Raw genomic sequence first — 22,325 nt, 5'->3', positions numbered from 1 at the left:
GTAATTAAAGAAAACGACATAAAAGATTGCAGGGTGTGTGTGGGGGGAGGAGGGAGATCAGCAAATCTTACAGCTTTGCAAGAGATTAATTTTATTTTTAGCTAATATTTCTCCCTGCTCCTCAGGGCTGTTTTCATGCAACACACTCTGTGCTGCTTCCCTTGCAGTGGCCCATTGATTTTCAATATTTGATGGTGTTGGTGCACGTGGCCATGGGCTGAGGGCACATTCACGTGTGTCCTCACACCCCAGAGCCACCTGTGGTGTCCCAGCCCTCACCTTTGCCATGGGGATGCTGCACAGAGCCCAGAGGTGCCACTCCATGCTGGCATGGCTTGCTGTGCCAGGCCAGGTTCAGCCCTGAGGTGCCAGCTGGAGGGGACACAGGCCAGCCCTGCAGCATCTTCCTGCCCTGCCCCATTTCCAGCTGCCACTCCTTTCTGTGCAGGAAGAATAATTCATGGCTCTAATGTCACCTCAGCATCCAGAGGTGGCATTTCCACATTCCTGCTTTACATGAAGCCTGAGGGAAACCCTCAACCCTTCCCAAATAACAACTAATTATAGAAAAAAGTGGCTTTTCCTTCCTTCCTCCTGCTCCTCAGTGAGCCTGGATGGGGCAGAGGGGCCCAATTGTGCCTGGGAATGTGACATTCAGGAGCTGCCTCTTGGGTTGGCTTTTCCCAGCCCCAGCTCCAGGCTGGCTCTGTGCTGGGAAGGGACATTGCAGTGGCTCAGTGGGACACCCTGAGCCCCCTGGTTGGCAGTTTTGGGTGCCTCAAGGTGCCTCAATGGGCCTCGCTCAGTGAAGGATCCACAGAGAGGTTTTGGCATTCAATACTCCCATTCCATCCCCAATCCCATCCCTTATCCCAACTCCATCCCATTCCACCCCATCCATGGTGACCACAGCTGCATTCCCTGCAGGATTCACATCTCAGCTCCACCAGTGCCAGCTCAGATACTCCAACCAAAGGCAATGCCAGCCCATCCAGCCACTGCTGTGAGAAGATAATTAAATCAACAGGCAATTACCCTTCCTTGTGGTCCCCATTTTGTGTGAGGGTGATCTGGTGGTGCAAATCCAGGATGAGCTCACAGGCAGCACTGGGCTGGTTCTGGTGTCCTTGGCTCCACCTGCAGCTTTGTGAAGGTCTGTGATCTTCAGAGCTGGGATGAGTGAGCCCCCAGGTATGGGAACATCTCCTGAGGTTTGAGTGTTGAGCCCCAGCCCAGCCCATGGTGCTCCGTCCATTCCCTGCCCTGCAGAGGGAAAAGGAAGGGAGGATTAGATGGCATCAGTGTGGCTGGCAAAGACCCCTGGACACCTTGCTGGGCAGAAAGAAAATTTTACAGATAAGAATTAATAAACAACCTCAAGACCGAAAAGTGAAGAGTCCAGACTCGTTTTCCAGCCACGCCCGAAGCAGAGACATCCTGCACATCTCGGGGCAGCAATTAACAACCAAAACCTGAGAAATCCTCACACAAATTTTGCCAGGACCACTATGGAGGGCATGGTTGATGGTGTCCCACTGCCCTGGGGGAGCAGTGTGATCCCCAGTGCTGGGGACAGCCAGGAGGGGACAGCCAGGAGGGGACATTGCCCTCTGCTGTGGCTCAGGGCTGGCTGAGCCGGTGCTGCCGGAGCCACGTGCACATCCTGCGAGGGGAAGAGCCCTGCTCCCAACATCTGCTTGGCGTTTGTTTGTCTTTCATTCCCATTCCTGCCCTGCCCCCCTGCTCTGCTTTCATCCCTCCATCTGCACAGGCCTAAAAATAGGGCCAGACTCGGCCTGGGCCTCATCAGCCTGTGGGGGTTTTTGGTATGATCCCGTTTGTGGCCCGACAAGGTGGGCACAGAACCCACACAGAAGTGGCTGTTCAGGGGTATCTGCACCCTTGACTTTTGCTCTGGGCACTGTTTCCTTCTCCCAGCCCAAAATGCTCAATCCTGGGCATGGGGGATGCCAGGCTGAGCCTCATGTCAGCTCCTGCATGGCCCCACTGCTGCACCTGGGCATGGCACCAACTGCAAAGGTGCCTATGTGGAACTGGAAGAGCAAAGAGATGTCCCCAACCTCCCTCATATACTCCCCAAAAGTGCCTGGGGTGGGGAAATGGAGACTCAGGGATGCCCTTGTCACCTGGTTAGGGCTGCAGGGGGACCTGGCGCTGCCACCTGGGCTGCTCTGGGGTCCCCAAGGGCAGCTCTGGGTCCCCAAGGGCTGCTCCCGGATTTTCCAACCCTCCTGCTCCCTAGGCAGGCTCATCCCCTCGGCCTCTGGGGAGCGTGGAGCAGGATGAGCATCAATTTGGCACGTCCTTGTGTCCCCCTGCCCGTCCCCCAAGTTGCTATGAATAAATCATTGTTTTATTAAAGAGAAGCAGCTGCTTTTTTTCTTTTTTTTTTCTTCCCTTTTTTTTTTTTTTTTTCCTCCTCCTTTTTTTTCCCCTTTTTTTTTATTTTTTGACACCCTATCCGTACCCACGGAGCCCTTTGGCACATGCTCGAACGCCGAAGCCCCATTGAGGGCCCCCGGAGCATAGCAATTGATACACAGACATCCCCAAATCCTATTCAGACCCCGCTTTTCTGCACGAGCAGCCTCTAAACAGCTCATTCACTGCTCTTTTTGTCGCCGGGGTTAAGTGGTTAAGTGTGTGTGGATCCCATAAAAGGCCTTTACTCCATGAAAAGCTATATTTACATTGTAATCACCAAAGAACTGTTTAGGCAGTCAATAGCGGGGCAGCGGCGGCGGGGGCTCGGCGGCGTGTCCCGAACCTCTCCCGCTGAGCCCCCCGGAGCAGGACTTTTGTGGGATTACGTCCCCCCTCGCCAGCTGCCGGGGCCGCCGCTCTTTGTCTCTTGGCGGACCGGGGACAGCCCGGGCTCCCGCAGCAGCATCCGGCATCTCGCATCCCGCAGCACCATCCCGCATCCCGGTGCCTCCGGGCAGGGACAGTGCCCCGCGTTCCGCATCCCGCATCCCGCATCCCTCTGGCCCCTGCGCCTTAGCAAGGACAGTGCCCCCGGTCCCGCAGCACCATCCCGCATCCCGCATCCCGGTGCCTTGGCAGGGACAACCCCGGCTCCCGCAGAAGCATCCCGGTTCCAGCAGCATCATCCCGCATCCTGATGGCCCCGGTGCCTCCGGGCAGGGACAGTGCCCCGTGTCCCGCATCCCGCATCCCTCTGGCCCCGGTGCCTTAGCAAGGACAGTGCCCCCCGGTCCCGCAGCACCATCCCGCAATCCCGCATCCCGGTGCCTTGGCAGGGTTAGCCCCGGCTCCCGCAGCATCATCCCGGGTCCAGCAGCACCATCCCGCATCCCGCAGCATCATCCCGCATCCTGGTGCCTTGGCAGGGACAACCCCGGGTGCCACAGCAGCATCCCGGTTCCTGCAGGGGCATCCTGCATCCCGGTGACGCCGGTGCCCCGGGCGGGAGCAGCCCCGGCTCCCGCAGCAGCATCGGGGACCGGGGCCGTCGGGCAGGGACGGTGCCCCGGGTCCTGCAGCAACATCCCGGCTCCCGCAGCAGCATCCTGCATCCCGGTGCCTTGGCAGGGACAACCCCGGGTCCCGCAGCAGCATCCCGCATCCCGGTGCCTTGGCAGGGACAGTGTCCCCGGTCCCGCAGCAGCATCCCGCAATCCCGCAATCCCGCATCCCGGTGTTTCCAGTGCTTCAGCAGGGACAGTGCCCCCGGTCCCACCCAGCACCGCAGGGCTGGCACGAACCCGGGGGATGGTGGCTCCTGGGGAAGCTGTGAGCTGGCTGGGCTGGTGGCCTGAAAGCACCTGGGTGGGCTCATCCCATCATCAGTGGGAGAATGGGATCAGGGAAAGGTTCTTCCCCCCGAGGGTGCTGGCACTGCCCAGGCTCCCCAGGGAATGCCAGAGCTCCAGGAGCTTTGGACAGCACCCCCAGGCACAGGGTGGGATTGTTGGGGTGTCCTGTTCATGACAAGGAGTTGGACTCCATGATCCTTGTGGATCCTTTCCAATTCAGGACATTCCATGATTCTACACGATTAACCAACCTCCCTGGAGCCAGGACCTTCCCTGGCACCCCATGGGTGAAGTGTGAGCTAAAATTTTATCACTTTAACAAGATTAATTGAGCACAGCCAAGAATGGCAAAAGCAAAATTAACTCACCCAGAGCAAGGCAAGGGCTTCCCTTTCCACCAGCAGCAATTTCCATGTAATCAATTAGATGATGTTCCAACTGATATCCCTGTCAGGGAGTGTGCCTGCTCTCCCCACACGGGAGCAAATATTCATAACAGCAGCACCTGAGGAGTAAACATGGGAGAATCCTCCCTTATTCCCCTGGAAACCCCTGTGAGGTGTGCCCAGGAGGGATTGGCAGTGGGACAGCCAGTGGGAATGGGAGGATGCATCCCAGCAGGAACTTGGATAGGGATGGAAGTGGGGATGAGGTCAGGAAGGAGGCTGGAGATGGAGATGGAGATGATGGAGATGAGAATAGGATGGGAGTGGGTATGAGGATGAGACTGAGGATGGAGATGCTTCTGCCAGACACATTCCAGCAGAGCTCCCCGTTAAGGAGCAATTCCAAACCATGCTGGTTCCATCACAAATCACAGTGAGTAAGGTGGGCACAGCCCATGGGACATGGGCACCAGCTCCTGGGTGCTGGAGTGGTGGTGGAACAGCTCCTCTTGGTGGGGGCTCCCTTCCCCTGCTGTGTTTGCTCCTGAAAAACAGAAATCAGGATGTTTCCACAGTTCTCAGTTACTTCAGCTTTTCCTGGTGCCCTCTGGGAGGCTTTGTGATACAAGAAGTTTAAAATTCTTTTACTGCCAATGGGGATTGGAATTGTGAGGCTGAACACACTGGTTAAGTAAAGAAGGTGACTTTGCCAGTGGGCAAACCCCCGTGGATGTTCCTGGCTCCAGCACAGACTGGAGAATGACATTCCCTGCACAGGAGCTGGCACAAAGCTGCCCTGAGTGCCCCTGTGCCATGCCCTGCCCTGGCAGCACCACATTTCCAGCACTGCTCTGGTCCTGGCCCTGCCTTGCCGAGCCATTCACATCATCCCAGGGTTTTGTTTTCCCTCTGCTTTGGCTCCTGCCTGGATTTTTCAAAGGCTCTGGAGCAGCGAGCGCCCTTCCTCCCCCGGCCGGCGCACATTGTTCGAATTAGTGCCTAAATGAAAGGATATTGTTGGTTCCTGTGGGGAGATAATAACCTCGGTAGCGGAGGGAATTTCACCCATGCAGAGAGAATTTGCTGGGCTGCTCCCCTGGCCGGGGTCTGTCTCGCAGGGATGATGGCTGATGGGAAAGGATCCGCCAGGAAGCGAGGGTTTATCTTGGCATGCTGCTCTAATTGCTGAAAACTCTGCTTTCTGACCTCAAAAATGTGCCACTGCTGCCCATCTGGCACAGGGGCACCTGTGGCACAGCCACTGATAGCAGTGGTTGCCAGCCATGAGCCCCGTGGAAAAGAGCTCCTGTTCCCAAATTCTTACGGGATTTTGGTTTTCCCTCTTCCTTCCCATCCATCTACCTTCTCCCACACCTTAAGGAGATGTGAGCCCCTTGCCATGCCATGGAAGTGAAAGGAAAATGTACCCAGACAGTGGAAATCCCAGTATTTCCAGTTTATTTCAAGCATATGGGAAACATCCTCGTCAGCCCAAAAGGCACCTTCTGCTCCATTTTTCTGTTGTGGGGATGCCAAGAGGCTCCTGCTGCCTCAGTCACCACCATGCCCACGATGCTGTGGCAGGTGCTGGTGGCATGGAGGTCACAGGGACACAGGGACAAGCACAGTGGCACCTGGATGATGCCAGGGCGGGAGGGGATGTGCTGTGGGATCTCTCCATGGTCCCTGCTCCTTGCAGCCAGGTTGAGTGAGCCCACATCCAGCCACCCCACCTGGCTTCAACCTGGACAGCCATTTCATTTTACACCCCGAATTTTAATTTTTTTTATAGCCAGTTGTGCTCTGATTGAATTTTTAACAGATGTTTGGACTTGTTATAGGTGAAGGAAAAATAACTCAAAGTGTTTCTTGAGCAGAGCTTGTTCAAAGTTCTCCAGTGGAGCTGTTTCCACACCAGAAAATCCTGACTATGTGCAATCAAACATTTAATTTCCATGGACACAATATCAGAGGATTCCTTCAGGTTAGAATCTGTTACAGTTATTAATCAAAGCGGCGCAGCTGAAATGAAACCTTTTATTGAATGTTGTGACAAAGGGATAAATTAAAGCATTTCTGGAATGCATCAGATTTGGGTCCAAGGCTGAAATTTCAAAATCCTGACGTTTTTTCTGCGTTATGAAGTCCAAATGTGGATCCTTTCTGTGTCAGAGCGAGTGTGCAGCACTTGGGGGGTGCTGGGGCCGGCAGGGAGGGAGGGGACAGTGCTGGGGCTGCAGCACATGTCACACATCCCCTTCCCAATCAGTGACACCAGCCCTTGAGGGACACTCTGGTGAGGATGCCTGGAGTGTTTGGAACAGCCAAGAGATGGTGGTCAAATAAAAAAATAAATAAATCAATGTACACTGAGATTTTCACCCCCAAATCCTTGCATATAAATAAATCCATCCACTGGGGAGCTCTGCCTGCAGCCCCACGTAGGCTGGAGCAGATTTGGGGACCCCAAAGTGGGGACCTGCCCGTGGCTCTGGGAGGTGACACCAAGGGGCAAAACCACCCAGAGGCACCGGCTGCACGTCCCTCCCCCTTCCTTTCCATTTCCCAAACAATTTCCTAATCAGCCCTTTCTGTCTGGAGTTTATTAGTGATTCACAGGCCAAGAGGAAATGGTGATTTTTGGGTCCTGGTCAGATGGATGGAAGGGGTGGAGTCGGCAGCAAAATTCCCTTTTTGTGGCTCAGCAGAGGAAACGTCAGCTCCGCTTCCCTGGCATAGCCTGGCTCCCCCGGCCAAGAGAAATCCATTTTTTGGGGGGTTTTAGGAAAGTAAAGAATAAGGAGGCTTCCTCCTCAGAATGAGTGCTTTGGCAAGGGGGTCTCTGCCCCTAATGGGTGACAGAGCTGCCTGTACCAATATTTCTATCACTTTTGGGAGGGTCACACCTCTGGCTGGGCTCCCAAACCCTGCAGCCCTTTCCTCTTCCTCCTCTTCCTCCCGGTGCCACCCAAAGGCTGATTTTGGGGCTGGGAGCTGCTGCAGTGAGCAGGCTCTGACCTCCGTGGGATTCCCAGCTCCTCTGAAATCCAACCTGGCTGCAGATCCCTGGAATTTTCCCCAAATACAGCACATTTGGATTCTGATTGAAAAGGAATTTGAGTTACAGGTAGACATCAGGCAGCAGGACTGGGCAGGGGCTGGGCCTGTGCACAAGGGAATGAGGGTCACCTGCATCCAGCCCTCTCTCCCCTTCCCCAGCTGGTGTTTATCCCAGAAAATCCTGAGGGAAATGCAGACCATGGGATGCTGCACGTGAAAGCAGGAGAGGGCTGGGGATGAGGATGAGGATGGAGCCAGGCCAGGGATGGGGCTGAGCTGACACTGATGCTTCCTCCCACCAGACCAACAGCTTTTCTGGCCCCTCTCATACAGCCTGGGGTTGCTTTTCTTTTCCTCAGCCTAAAAAAATGACCAGGGTCTATGAAAATAACAGTGTTGTTTTTAAATTTTGTGAGGCCAAGAGGACAAACCTGTTCATAGCATCCTCCTCCTTTTCCTCTCTCCACCTGCAGGACCTGCTCCCAACATGAAGTTTTCGAGCCCCAGCTCTGCAGTGTGGTGGTCCCAGTGGCTCCAGTTCCCACTGGAAGTGTTGGACCTCAATCCTCACAGCCCCCATTCCTTGTGAAGCCCCTCACATCCACGGCCACACTGCCCAGAGACGTCACCCATGGCTCTGGCCCAAAGCTCAGCCCCAGTTTCAGCTGTTTGTGGGGAGAGCTGCTTCCCCAGGACCCCTCAGTCCCTCCCCTGTATTTACTGAATGTGTTTACAATTACAGGGGATGCCAGGGAGGGCTGTGGCCAGCGAGTCAGCGCCGGGGCACTGCGGGCTGGAGGTCAGCACTCTGTTTACTTTAATTTCTCTGAGAGCTTTTTGGGAGATTTCCCTCCTCCATTATTAAACTCAGATGAGCCGCTGGGGAGGTTAGGTCGCATGTGGTTCAGGGCACTTTTTTCTTTCGTAATTTTTTTTTTTTGGCTTTTTTTTTCATATTTGCAATGTTTCACCCTTAACTCTTTCAGGACAAGCTGCCCATCTCAGCACTGGGACACCAAGATGAGCCCACGAGTGGGATGTGGCTCCTGGGTGAGCTGTGACCTGGGCTGAAGATGCCATTGTGACCCCATCTGAGCATCACTGGGAGGTTTAGGTGGGTATCAGGAAGGAGTTCTATCTGCAGAAGGTGCTGGAGCACTGAACAGGCTTCCCAGGGAATGGTTACAACCCCAATGGGAATGGTCACAGCCCCAGGGCTGCCAGAACTCCAGGAGCATTTGGAAAATGCTCTCAGGGACAGGGTGGGAGAACTTGAGGAGCAGCAGCACCAGCACTCACCTCAAGCAGGAGCAAGGCTGTGCATCCTCATTTTGCACCAGGTGGCTCCAAACTCTGCTGCCTCCTTCCCAGCAGAGGGGTCAGGACCTCTCTGATGCCATGTGGGCACAGGGCCAAGTGCCAGGGCTGCTTCTGGGACCAGTTTGGTTCAAAGCCCGTGGCACCCTGCAGGACACACAGCAGATGAGAAGCAGACAGCAGGATGAGCACAGGCAGTGGGAGCTGGGCCCTGGCATTGCAGGATGAATTCCAGCATGGCCAGAGCCAGGCTGCCATCTCTGGCACATCCCAGGTCTCTGCTGATCACAGAGGCTACCCCATTCCAAACCCCAGGGAGTAGTTGGTGCCAGTGTCCTCTGGAGAAGTTCCCATGGGTCACCCCAGCAACCTTCTCCCTTCCAAGCCCAGGATCCCCAGCTCCAAAACCCCAGTGAATCAAGTCCTGTGCTCAGCCTTCTTAAATTATTTTTAATTTCCTGGAGGGAGAGCTTCTAATTTATTTCTGGAACAAAGTGAGGGAAGGGGAGGGGAAGATGACTCTGAAGTCCATCACTAAGCCCTCTCCACTTCCAAACATTCCCTTTCCCACTGTCCCTGAAAGGACCAGCCCAGCCCTCCCTAAGTCACCATGTCCCCTCTGTGCTGTCCCCAAGCTGGGGTTCCCTGCTCTGGGGGTCCCCACAGGCAGGTCCTTGCAGAGAGGGACAGCTGGGCCTGGGGGACACTGGCTTGCAGAGGAATTGAGCTGTTGTCACAGGAAGCAGCAAATCCTGCTGGTCTCCACCAGACACAGGCAACCCCAGGAGCTGGGCTGAACCAGTACAAAATCCCAGAGAGACAGACCCCTGAAATCACTGTTTCTGGATCCCTCTTTGAACCCAGAATCTCCCTGGCTCCCACCATGGTTGGGGAGGAACCCCAAACCCCCCAAAGCAGTGGAGACAGGGCCGGGTTTGGGGGTTTGCAGCAGGCTCCAGCACACTGGAATGTCCTGGCCTGTGGGGATTCCTGGGGTGGGGACAAGCAGAGCTGAGAGAGGAGAAACCCTGCTCTGCCCTGGAGCCAAACCCCAGTGGCACTCATGGTTTTCTGTGCTGCTGAAATCTAAACCAGAAATGGAAAAGGCCTGTTTGGGATGTGCCTCTTGGTAAACTGGGGGAGAAGGTCCCTGAATGGATCAAAATGGATCCCTCAATGGATCAAAATTCACTCTGTGCTCTCAGTGGTGAAAATTTCACTCAGTTTGAGCTCAGACCATGATGAGAGTGAAGCCCAGAGCAGCACAAAGCAAAGGCTTGGCTGATGGCAAAGGCTGAGCTGAACCCAAACTCCTCTTTCTGTCCTGCCCATTCCCAGGTGCCTGAGTCAGCTCCTGCCTTTCCTGTGTGACAGGAAGGGTTTGTTCCTTTAATCCCAGCCTTCCCCTGGAGCTGCAGCCCAAGGATTCTTGCAGTGTCCCAGTTACAGCTCTTGGTCCTCCCCTCTGACTGCTCCTCCATGCAGTTGTCAAAGCCCTTGGAGCAGCCAGGAGCAGGAGAGGCTGTCAAGGGGCCTGCCACGCAGATGAGAAATTAAACCAATTTATTTATCACTCATATTCCACTGCTCCAAACCCTCACCATGTCATGGGGGAACATCTACTCCCTACATCCCACCTACAGCAATTCAGAGCTTTCAAAAGGATTTTTGTCCATCCTGAAAGCATCTCCATCCCTCTTCCTCCCCCTTGGTGAGAGGTGCCAAGCCCAGCCTGGGGTTGGGCTGTGGAGGGGGTTTGGGCTGGGGAGGGTGCTCTGCTCATGCCACGTTGTTGCAGACATATTTTCATTAAAATGCTTCTTTAGGATTTTTTCTTCTGAGAAGCTGAGAGGCCTCAAAAACAAATGTAAAGAATGGTTATCTGCTGCTGTGGAATGCAACAGGTGCATCTGTGATTGGCCCCTCTTAGATGTTTATAATTAATGGCCAATCCCAGCCCAGTTAGCTTGAACTCTCTGTCCCAGACACAAACCTTTATTATTCATTCCTTTCTATTCTTAGCTTAGCCAGCCTTCTGAGATGAAACTTTTCCTTCTATTCTTTTTAGTATAGTTTTAATGTAATGCATATCATAAAATAAATCAAGCCTTCTGAACATAGAGTCAACATTCTCATCTCTTCCCTCACCTGAAAACCTCTGTGAACACCGACCGTCACACCGTGTCCATGCCAGAGCTCGCACAGGATGCCAGGCAAGGCCACATCGGATGAGATGGGGCCACCCCCGCCCGGGGCAGCTCTGGGGTCACTGGGCAGTGTGGGGCTGTCCCCACCGCGGCTCCCAGCCCCACAAAGCCCCTTTATCTCCCGAGACTTTCCCGGTGCTTCATGTGACCCCCGCGCCAGCCCGTGGGAACCGTTTGATGTTCCTGAGCCTTTTCCTTTCCCAGCGCCGACACCCCGGCTCCGGGCGAGACAGGGAATAAAGAGCCCACTGAGCGCTCAGCTCCGTGCCCATCGCCGCGGGGACCTGCTGAGCCTCACGGGACCCACGGGCCGCTGGGAAGGAGCCAGAGTGTCCCAATCCATCCATCCTGCCCGTGTCAGGGAGCTCCCGACAGCATCCACCCAGCATCCCTGTCCCCACCAACATCCCTGTCCCCCCTCAGCATCCCTGTCTCCCCAGCATCCCTGTCCCCCCTCAGCATCCCTCTCCCCCCTCAGCATCCCTGTTTCCCCCAACATCCCTGTTCCCCCTCAGCATCCCTGTCCCTCCCAGAATCCCTGTCCTCCCAGCATCCCTGTTTCCCCCAACATCCCTTTTGCCCCCCAGCATCCCTGTCTCCCCCAGCATCCCTGTCTCCCCCAGCATCTCTGTCCCCCCTCAGCATCCCTTTTCCTCCCCCATTATTTCCTCCCCCTGTTTCCCCCAAGATCCCTGTCCCCCCCCATCACCCCCCATCATCCCCATCCCCTCCAGCATCCCTATTTCCCCTAAGCATCCCTATCACCTCCCAGCATCCCTGTCTCCCCCCCAGCATCCCTATCTCCCTCCATCATCCCTTTTCCCCCCATCATCCCTATCCCCTCCACTATCCCCGTTTCCCCCAGCATCCCTGTCCCCCCCACCATCCCTGTTTCCCCCCCACCATCCCGATCCCCCCCATCCCCGCGGGCGCTGTCGGAAGTGCGGCCGTGTCACCTCCCCACGCGGGGCCGCTTCCGCTCCCGCTCCCACCCGCGGCGGCGGCGGCGGCGCACGGAGCCGGGGCCGGGACCGGGGCCGGGACCGGGGCTGGAGCAGGGCCGGACCGGGCCGGTGAGTGCTGGGGGCCGGGCGGGGGAGGGTTCGGGGGGCTCTGCGGGGACAGCGGGACCCTGCAGCGGGGCCGGGGTCCCGGAGGCTCCGGGGGTGCTCCGGGGGCTCTGCAGGGCAGGGATGCTCCCGGGCTCGGCCCCTCCGCCCGCGCATCCCCCGGCAGCGCAGCCCGGCCCTGCTGCTGTGGGGTGCGGCGCTATGGGGTGCGGCTCTATGGAGTGCAGCTCTATGGGGTGCAGCTCTATGGGGTGCGGTTCTATGGGGTACGGCTCTATGGAGTGCAGCGCTATGGGGTGCAGCTCTATGGGGTGCAGCTCTATGGAGTGCAGCGCTATGGGGTGCAGCTCTATGGGGTGCAGCTCTATGGGGTGCGGCTTCTGTGGGGTGCAGCTCTATGGGGTGCAGCTCCTATGGGGTGCAGCTGTATGGGGTGCAGTGGTTTTATGGGGGTGCAGCTCTATGGGGTGCAGTTCTATGGGGTGCAGCGGTTTTATGGGGGTGCAGCGGTTTTATGGGGGTGTCACCCAGCCCTGCCCGAGCAGATGTCACTGCGGGGTGGGGGTCCCGGGGTTCCAGGCCTCTGGGCTGGGCACAGGCTCCTGCCCCCCTCCTGGTGCCCCACTGCTGGCCGGGGTCAGACCGGGACATCTGATGGGTTCCTTGCTGCGGTTCCTGTGAGGATTCCCTGTAGGGGAAGGAACCCGGCAAGAAACACTCCAACCTTCCCTTTTCTGGGCCAGTCTGTTCCCAGTCCTGCAGAGAGGGAAGGTCAGGGCTGTCACCGGTTTGGGCACAGGCCTGATGCAGGGCTGGTGGTAGAGGTTGTGCAGAGGAGCCCAGGCAGTCTCAGCTGCTGAAGGACATTTATTGCTGTTGGGAAAGCATCTCCTTCCAAGCACACCTTTACCAGCATGGGATTAATTGCATCAGGCACGGCCCAAATGCTGTTCAGCTGCGTGCCTGAGCCCCGTGATGCCCTTTGGCATCGCCCAAGGGATGCTGCAGGAACAGGGGCTGAGACTGGAGCTCTCAGGGAAGGGACATGGGATGGGAGGTGGCTCCTTGAGCTTCTGCTTCAGGTGGGGAGATGCCCTTGGATGGGTGGCACACCTGCCTATGGCAAGGGGTGAGAACTAAATGAGCTTTAACATCTCTTCCAACCCAATCCATTCCACGATTCCATGATACATGGGGCCATGCTGACAGCAGCAGTGCAACACCCAGGAACACTGATCCCATGGTAGGTGCAGTGACATAAAGAGGTAAATCGAGCAATGAGTGTGTTTTCCCCCACTGCAGCTGCCCTGAGCTCACGGCCCAGGTGCCCACAGGCGTGTCACGGCTCCGTGTCTCTCTTGCAGGCAGGACACCGCTGAGATGTTTGCTGTGTGCCCAGCAAACTCCCCATTCCGGCAGGGCCGGGGGCGCCCAGCGCTGGGCACGGCCCTCCCAGGGGCGGGACATGGGCCGGACTCCAACTCCAACTTCGTGGGAGAGGTGTGTGACAGCAACGAGAACTGGAGCCGGCCAGCGCCGGGGTCCCCGCCGGAGGAGCGCTCCAGCCGGAGCGAAAACACCACAAATCCGTCGGATAATCTGCTGTTATTAATGCAGAGACAGATGGTGCAGGGCCGGCTCAGGGACAGCGCCCCGGGCCCGGGTGACACGCAGCCCGAGCAGGGGGAGCGCAGCCCCCCCGAGGGAGCCGAGGTCAGCGGGGCAGGGGGACAGAGCGCTGCCCAGGAGGGCTGTGAGAAAGCCCCGAGCTCCCCCACAGAGGATAACGGCTATGCCAGCAGCTCGCTCAGCATCGACAGCCCCGACAGCACCTGCAGCGCCGCCTGGGACCCTCCTGCCTGTGCCCCCCCAGCTGAGAGCCCCCCTGAGGCTGAGCCCGAGCTGGGCACGCTGTTCCCGGCGCTGGCGGAGGCCGTGCAGCACCTGCAGGACAAGGAGCGCTTCAAGGAGCAGGAGAAGGAGAAGCACCACATCCAGCTGGTGATGTACCGGCGCCTGGCCCTGCTGCGCTGGATCCACGGCCTGCAGCAGAGGCTTGTGGACCAGCAGAACCGGCTGCAGGAGAGTTTCGACACCATCCTGGATAACCGCAAGGAGCTCATCCGCTGCATGCAGCAGGGCCCAGCCTGCGTCGCTGCTGCGGCTGCCCCTGGGCCCTGAGGTACCACCAGAGCAGCCCAGCCCAGCCCTCACCCTCTGGGTGCTGTGGTGTTGGTTGGTGGCATCTCCATCCCGTGCCTGGGTGCCCACCCTGCCCTTCCCATCTCTCTCCAACGCAGCCAAGAGTCCCCGAGATGAAGAGTTCATCTCCATCATCCTCTGCACTGGAATTTGTTCTGTCCTGCATCCAGGTCTGGGGTGGCACTGGGCTGTGGGGTTTGCTGAGCTGGAGGTGACCAGGCTCATCTTTAAACTGAGTCTAGTCCATTGTTGAGCCTGACTAAGCCACAGCAGTGCTGGGATGGCCATGCTGTGGCACTGGGCTGGGTCGACCTCAGGACCTTGGGGTTTGCTGAGCTGGAGGTGACCAGGCTCATCTTTAAACTGAATCTAGTTCATTGCTGAGCCTGGCTTAGCCACAGCAGTGCTGGGATGGCTGTGCTGGGGCCCCAGGGCAGTGAGGCTTCTAAACCTCCCCAGGAATTGAGGCTTCCAAACCTCCCTGGGAAAGCACTTCCAGTGCTGCATCCCCACATCCCACCTGCATCCCTGCAGCCACAGCCCAGCCCCTGGTAAGCATTGCTTGTTGGTGAGAGTGAGGTGTCCTGGGCTGTAAAAGAGAAAAAAAATAATAATTCTGAAAAGTGACCTCGGAATGCTGGAAAGTAAATTTAAGTCAAATGATCCAACACAATGTTTGTTTTTAATGTCAGTATTAGTGAAAAGTTAATTTAGGTCTATGTGTGCGTGCGTGTCTGTCTGCTGTGGGCAGTGCTCTCACTCAGTGCATGATCCCAAAGCTGCTCATGAACTTGTGGTGTTGGTGTTTATATCAATTTATCATTTGGGAGCAAAAAGAATTTTGTTTTTTTTTTTTTGAATCTGCATTTTATCCAGTGAGAGCTGTACACAGAACCCAAAGAACAATTGTCTTACCTAGAGATGGAAAAGGAGCTGCTGTGTGTGTTTGTTGTGCTTTGCTGTGCATCCATAGGACACACATTCCACTTGGGTGCTGCTGAGGAGGAGCAGCAGAGAGGGCTCAGCCAGAGGGGTCTGCACTCCCCCTCCTGCCCTGGCTGCCATCAAAGCTGGGCACTGGTACCATTTCTCATCTGCAAAGGAGGGTGATGAGGATTCCAGAGATTCCTCCCAGCCAAACTGCTGCCTGCCATCGGAGCCCAGGAGCCCAGGGAGCAGCAGAGCCTGGCAGCCTGGTCAGATCCTGGCACCCACCACCCACCAGCTGCTCCTGGACTGTGACAAACCACCGTGGGCAAGCCCAGCAGTGCCCTATGGGCAGCACCAGCCTCCTCCTGCCCCACATGGGGCACGGGCTCTGCTCCCCTTTGGGCTGCTGCCAGTGGGTGAAGTCAGGAGATCCACAAAAATCCTCTCCCAAAAAGGACATTTTGGTGGCAAGGGGTGCACTCAGCTCAAAGCAAACCTGTGCCAGCACTGGAGGATTCTGGCAGCTTCCTGCAAGGCGCCTGCTGCCCTCACCTCCCTTCTGCTCGCTCGTGTCCAGCTCCTGCTGCCTCTGTTGTATCCCAGACCTGTGATTGTGGGCATGTTATATATAAATAAAAAAATAAAAGCCTTGGAGCTGAAGGAGCCGAGCCCCAGCTGGATTTGTTCCTTCCTTTCCCTGCCCAAGGCTGCAGGGCTGGGAGCAGCCACCCTGTGCTCACTGTAGGTGTGCAGGTGGAGCTTGGGTGAATGGCAGGTGGAGGGCACAGGTGTTGGCACCTTCCTCCCATCCCTGCACCCCTGGACATGCTGCACCCCTGGGCCAGCACTGGCAGTTCATCCAGGCTCATTTTTAGAGGTTTTTTAAACCCCGGTGTATGCTGCTTCTCCCCTTTATGCCGTGGGGCAGCCGGGGTGCGGTTTGAGTGCAGGATTCACCCCTTGATCAATTTTCCCAGGTTTTTTTAACCCCGGTGTGTGCTGCTCCTCCTCTCTTGTGGGGCAGCCGGGGTGCGGTCTGAGTGCAGGATTCCCCACCTGCTCAATTTTTAGAGGTTTTTTATAAACCCCGGTGTGTGCTGCTCCTCCCCTGTGTTCCATGGGGCAGCCGGGGTGCGGTCTGAGTGCAGGATTCACCTTCTGGAACCGGGGGGACCGGATTCCCGGGTTCCCGGGTTCCTGGCCCCCTGCCCTGCGGCCCTGCTGGTGGGGAGGGCTGGGGCAGCTCCGGGTGATGGGGGTGGCAGATAACGACACCTGAGTGTTGACCCAAAGGTGACTTTGCCTCGGGCTTCACAGAGATTAACCAGAGATGAAAAACCGAGGCTGTGGCAGCCCTTTGAACCCTCTGTCACCTTTCCCCCCACCCCTTCCTGCTTCTTTCCAGCCTCTGTGGGAATCCAGGGATGCAGCTCAGGGATCCATGTGCAGACACAGCAAGGCATGGAGGGCAGAGTGGCCACATTTTTCTGTCCTCGTCCGTTTGTCCAAGGCCTCGGGGGTTCCACAGGATGGGGGGTGCTCCTCTCAGAGCCCTTTTCTCACCTCATCCACTTTCCATGGAGCCCATGCTCCCTCAGGTTTGGGGGAACGTGAGCCCTCCCAGCCCCGCAGCAAGACAGAGAGATTTCTCTGTTTGTCTTGGTCAAATGCTTTACACAAATAATTATTTCCAAGGTAAATATTGTGAAAATCCAGATTATTTGCTCAAGAAATGAAAGAATAACTGCGGGAGCACATCAAAGAGGTGGATCTGCTCTGGCAACAAGAGGCTTCCTCCCTGGTTATTGGGAGCCTGATGCTCCTGCCCCAGGACCTGGCTGGAGATGGCCAGAACTGATTTGCAAAATCAACTTCAGACAGAGCTTTTCCACCCCCAGCTCCCGTGTGCCCCAAATGAGATTTGGGAATTAATTAAAAACCCGACCAATTGCAGGGAGGGGGGAAAAAACAAGAAAGACACAAAACGCTGCAGGGTTGAGCCCAGGCCAGCTTGGAGGGGGCAGTGTCCCATTCCCCAGGACAATCTGATCCCGTAGGGGCAGGATCCCATTCCCCAGGACAATCTGAGTGTCCCATTCCCCAGGACAATCTGATCCCGTAGGGGCAGGATCCCATTCCCCAGGACAATCTGAGTGTCCCATTCCCCAGGACAATCTGATCCCGTAGGGGCAGGATCCCACCCTCCAGGACAATCTGACCCTGCAGGGGCAGGATCCCATTCCCCAGGACATTCTGACCCTGCAGGGGCAGGATCCCATTCCCAGGACATTCTGACCCTGTAGGGGCAGGATCCCATCCTCCAGGACAATCTGACCCTGCAGGGGCAGGATCCCATTCCCCAGGACATTCTGACCCTATAGGGGCAGGATTCCATCCTCCAGGACATTCTGACCCTGTAAGGGGCAGGATTCCATCCTCCAGGACATTCTGACCCTGCAGGGGCAGGATCCCATTCCCCAGGACATTCTGACCCTGCATCCCATGCTCAGCCCGCTGTGGGTGCAGTTCAGGTGGGATCTGACCCAGCACTCCATGCCAGGGATTTCCCCATCCTCAGGGATTGCCAAACCTTCATAAATGGGCTGAATTCTCACCTCACAGAGGGATTAACTTGGCTCTCAGGGCAGAGCCCCAAACACCCCCAGGTCAGTGGGAATGCAGCAGCAGGATCTGAGCAGAAACCTGGAGACACTTTGGGGGATCTGAGCTATGGACCCCACAGCATCCAAGTCTGAATTCCCATGCCTGACCCCTCTGGTTTTAAAGCCTCCTCTGAAAGTTTATTATTGCTGTTATATCAAATCCCTGTGACGCTGGGCCAGTTTTACTGCACAAAGCAGGGTTTGGCAAATGCTGCCTTGCTTTGAAAGTTAAAATAATGGCATTAAACCAAAATCAAGTATTTATAAAGCTTTAGGGGGAAATATTTTACCTTGTAATTGGAATCCACTCTAACCCTTTCCAGTATTTTGTGGGTTTAAAAAAAGTCTCTAAAAATAAAATTGAATGATGTGATAACTGATGCAATGAAAGTACAAAAGAAAATTAATAATCTCAGGCCATTATCCAGAGATCCTGACTGGGACACACTTAAAGCACCCCAAGATCCCTTGTTTATTGTGTCTCAAGGACTTCCAGATCTCACAGGTTTGGTTTGCAGTGGGAAAAGGGCTTTTCTTGCTCTCAGCTGGGAAGGTGAGCACAGCCAGAGGGATGTCCATCCTCCTTGTCCATCCAGGATGGATGTCCATCCTCCTTGTCCATCCAGGAGGGGATGTCCATCCTCCTTGTCCATCCAGGGGCAATGTCCATCCTCCTTGTCCATCCAGGATGGGATCTCCATCCTCCTTGTCCATCCAGGGGGGAATGTCCATCCTCCTTGTCCATCCAGGGGGGATGTCCATCCTCCTTGTCCATCCAGGAGGGGATGTCCATCCTCCTTGTCCATCCAGGAGGGGATGTCCATCCTCCTTGTCCATCCAGGAGGGATGTCCATCCTCCTTGTCCATCCAGAAGGGGATGTCCATTCTCCTTGTCCATCCAGGGGGGATGTCCATCCTCCTTGTCCATCCGTCCATTCTCCTTGTCCATCCAGGATGGATGTCCATCCTCCTTGTCCATCCAAGATGGGATGTCCATCCAAGAGGGGAATGTCCATCCTCCTTGTCCATCCAGGATGGATGTCCATCCTCCTTGTCCATCCAGGAGGGGATGTCCATCCTCCTTGTCCATCCAGGGGGGATGTCCATCCTCCTTGTCCATCCAGGGGGGATGTCCATCCTCCTTGTCCATCTAGGAGGGGATGTCCATCCTCCTTGTCCATCCAAGGGCAATGTCCATCCTCCTTGTCCATCCAGGGGCAATGTTCATCCTCCTTGTCCATCCAGGCTCCTTTTCCCTGCAGCCCTGGGTAAGTGGCACTGACCACTGGGAACAGGAGGGTTGGAGGCAAACCTAGGATTTCATGTGTGGCCTTGAGCTTTGGTGCATCCCTCCTGTTCCAGCAGCACCCACTGGGACAAAACCACCATTCACTGGATTTTTCAGGCTGTTTTCACTCCTTGATGTTTTAGATTTCATTTTAATTGCCTCACACTGGCAGAATTAATACAGAAGAAATACAGGCACCTCCTGCTTGAAACAGAGCAGAGCAGCACCAATGCCAAGAGCTCGGGGTGGGAGGCAGGACTTGGAATACCAGGGTCTTGCACTGCTGAGGTGTCAGGGCACATTGCAAACCCTGATGCCCTTCCAGGGTATTTCTAAAACCTTGGAATGTGTTAAAATCTGGGCATCATCCCAGCCTGATCACTGCAGCTGGAAACACGAACCTGGAGCACCACAGGCAGAGCTGGGATGTGAGCAGCACATTGTGAGCATCCTCCTCACCCTGGGACGGCGTGAGCAGCACAGCCCCGCTCAGGGTGAGCATCCTCCTCACCTTGGATGGTTCCTTTTTCCAGGACCCGGTTCCTGCCCGTCCTTTCCAGCGGGGTTGGGATGGGCGGGACCCCGGGCCGGGCTCAGCCGCGGTATCTGATGGAAACGCGGTTTGAGCCTCCCTTCTTTAATGATTCCCTTTGAAATGTTGTTGCTTCCGCACATCCCCCTTCGGGGTAGAATATTAAGCAAGAGCAACTCGGCTGGAAATTCAGATTGTTTTTGTGTCTGTTTTCATTTACATTTTAATGACAGAGGGATTGTAGCAATCGAAGCAATCAGGCTGCTTGCAGCAGGGCTGGGGAAAGGGGCAGAAAAATCACCTGCCACCACCTCACCTTTGGCCTCTGTAAACAGCACCAGGAGCCAGGAATCACCAACTTTGGGCATGAAGGGGCTCTTTTTCCCTTTCTGGTGGGAATTCAGTCAGAAATGGGCTCTTGGACACCTTAAAGGGTTTTGCCTGGTGCAGCATTGAGACACAGGTGCCCTGGGTGTTTGGTGCTGGGGAAGGGGATGTGGTGTGAAGGAGTGAGCACATGGGTGCTGTCCATTTGGGATGGTTGGGTGCTGAGGCTGAGGAGCTCATTGCACCTGCAGGAGGAGGGGAAAAGGGATCCCAGACATCAGACTTGCTTTGGGCAGAGGTGGGGCAGGATTTCCCCTGTGAGAGTAGAGCCCTATCCCAAGGAACCAACTCAGTGCCTCACCAGCAGCCTGTGGCTCACATCACCCTCTGCTTTGGGCAGAGGTGGGGCAGGATTTCCCCTGTGAGAGCAGAACCCTATCCCAGGAACCAACTCAGCGCCTCACCATCAGCCCGTGTCTCTTCAGATGAGGTATGGGGATCCAGCCCTCCCTGAGAAAACAGCTGGGAGTAAAGATCACTGGAAGAGAGGCAATAAACTCTCGGTTATTCTTCTGCCAGGGAGGCCAATCGAGCTGCAAAGAGTGCCCCAAGGCCAGCTGTACATCATTATTTCCTCGCACGGGTCCTGGGTGATGTAGTGGCTGTCTGGCTGCAGGGAATGCCTTCCTGCTTTTCAGCAGCAGCACTGGGATATCTGGAGCCCTGGAAGCACCGGGTTGAATCCCAAAAGCCCCAGTGCTACGTTTTATTCCTTCAAGATGATAACAATCTGAGTGCCACACACACAGGACCTGTCCATGAGTGTTTGATTGGGGGCTAAAAACAAAGGTTCTTCCTGCACAGCCCACAAACCCTGTGCAGCCCCAGGGGCTCTCATGCTGGCTCCTCCTGGCCACGATTTGGGGACACCATTCCCCAGGGGCTGCTGCACTTTGGGATGGGGCTGGGGCTGCCAAAGCCAGGCTCCAGCTCAGTGACACAGGTGGGACTGCAGCGTCACCTCTGCAGGCAGGAACCCCTGGGGTGCAGGCTGGCCCCAGGTTTCAACCTCTGGGATGGCCAGGCTGGTCCCCAAGCTCTCTGTGGACCACTGGAAGTGGATAAAATATCAGGTTGGTGTGGCAGAGTGAGGCTTCCAGCTTGTCTGTGCTTAGACTTAAACTGAAGTGCCTGGCTTGGCTGCATTCACAGACTCTATCTATGTTTTCCATCTTGGAATCTCCATTTCCCTCTGTCCTGGCTTAATTTCTCTGCTCTGGACAGGCCCAGAGGCAGAAGGCAGCTTCCAGCTCCCAGTCACGGATGGAGGCTGCATTTCACACCGACAACAAAGTGAAACAACAAAGAAATGCATCTGGGTTTTTAAAGTCCATTTAGGTCTTGGCTCACTTTGTTTTCTGTTCCCAAAGCCTCCTTCCCCAAGTCTCTAGCTCTGCCCTGCAAGTGGCACCATCTGTATTTTCATTTTTGAGTGCTGCCAGAGTGAGGATTGGCACCGTGGCTGTGCCAGGACCTGAGCACTGGATCCGATCACCATCCCAACCCTTCCATCTCCTGAATTGTGGCACCCTTGGTTTCTCAAGCCGCCCAAAAACTTCCCAGGCTGAGGAGCTCCAAGCTGACTTTCTGTCTCCTTTGTTTGCTCCAGGAGGGCAAGGAGGAGCACGCAGAGCCAGCACCGGGGCGCACACACACCCCATCAAACCCGCCGAAAACCCGGGAGAAATGGAAACTTTTTAAAAATTCATGAAAACCGAGGAACACAAAGCCGAATTAGGAGAGCCGGTAGTGCTGGGCTGAATCTGTTTGGTGTTGATACTGTGCAGAATTAAGTCAGACTGGTCTTTCTTGTGGCCAGAGGGTAGGAAAAGGGCTCCCAGTGGAGAGGACCCAGGCCGGCGCGGGCGGCGCTGAGCGGGGATTGATAACCCGGCGCGGGGGATGCTGCTCCGGGCCCAAAAGCTGCATTTATCCCAGCGATAGCAGCCGAGCCAGAGCTGCAGGCCTTGGGGGCAGAAAAGGCTTAAAAACCCATCCTTCATTCATCAGGCAGCTGAGGCAGAGAGGGGGAGGAGGGGGAGGCAAAAATGATGGAGAACGAATTGAGGATTGGGGGAGACGCGGAGGGGGAGCTGGTGCGCCCCGGACAAGGGGCTCAGCCCTGCCCTGACCCCTGCCCACAAAGCCAGGAATGGGCAGGAATCTGGGTGGGGGTGCCCAGGAGGGCATCAGGGCATGAATCCCACCTGAGGTGTCACTTGCTAATCCCCAAATAACACCCTCTGCAATCCTGAACCACCCTCTGCTGATGCTGGTGGGTGGGAGGCAGCAATGGGTGCTGAAGTCCCTTTCCAGCATCCCCTCCTGGTGCCCTGGCAGTTCTGGGTGGCCACTGGGAATTTTACAGGCAGGAGAAGGTTCATCAGTCACTTCTGAAGAACAAATAACACAATGTGACAGCAAAGGGGCTGTGAGGGGCTGCAGAGACCCCTGCATTGAGGGGAACCCACCATGCACACAGAATG

At 55.9% G+C, this 22,325-nt stretch overlaps 1 protein-coding gene and 1 long non-coding RNA gene across 2 annotated transcripts; one reads left to right on the top strand and one right to left on the bottom strand.

The window, feature by feature from the left end:
- Nucleotides 1–1,062: 1,062 nt before the first annotated feature.
- Nucleotides 1,063–11,411, bottom strand: LOC135457156 (uncharacterized). Its single transcript, XR_010442671.1, has 4 exons — nt 10,709–11,411; nt 8,543–8,707; nt 4,166–4,727; nt 1,063–1,263 (listed from the first exon to the last, which is right to left on the bottom strand). It is a non-coding gene; the product is annotated as an uncharacterized LOC135457156 (long non-coding RNA).
- Nucleotides 11,412–11,743: 332 nt separating this feature from the next.
- On the top strand, nt 11,744–15,629 carry C23H1orf216 (chromosome 23 C1orf216 homolog). The gene is made up of 2 exons (XM_064731794.1): nt 11,744–11,840; nt 13,202–15,629. The coding sequence occupies exon 2, from the start codon at nt 13,218–13,220 to the stop codon at nt 14,016–14,018; it is 801 nt and encodes a 266-aa protein (XP_064587864.1). The 5' UTR covers nt 11,744–11,840; nt 13,202–13,217; the 3' UTR covers nt 14,019–15,629.
- The last annotated feature ends 6,696 nt before the right edge of the window (nt 15,630–22,325 follow it).

This window comes from Zonotrichia leucophrys, chromosome 23 (genome assembly GCF_028769735.1).
Source record: "Zonotrichia leucophrys gambelii isolate GWCS_2022_RI chromosome 23, RI_Zleu_2.0, whole genome shotgun sequence".
NCBI classification, from domain to species: Eukaryota; Metazoa; Chordata; class Aves; order Passeriformes; family Passerellidae; genus Zonotrichia; species Zonotrichia leucophrys.
Note: the sequence above shows the minus strand (reverse complement) of the source record. Positions and strands in the feature narration are given on the sequence as shown.

Excerpts from the sequence above, each read along its gene's own strand:
- C23H1orf216 (XM_064731794.1), top strand. The coding sequence starts at position 13,218 with ATGTTTGCTGTGTGCCCAGCAAACTCCCCATTCCGGCAGGGCCGGGGG.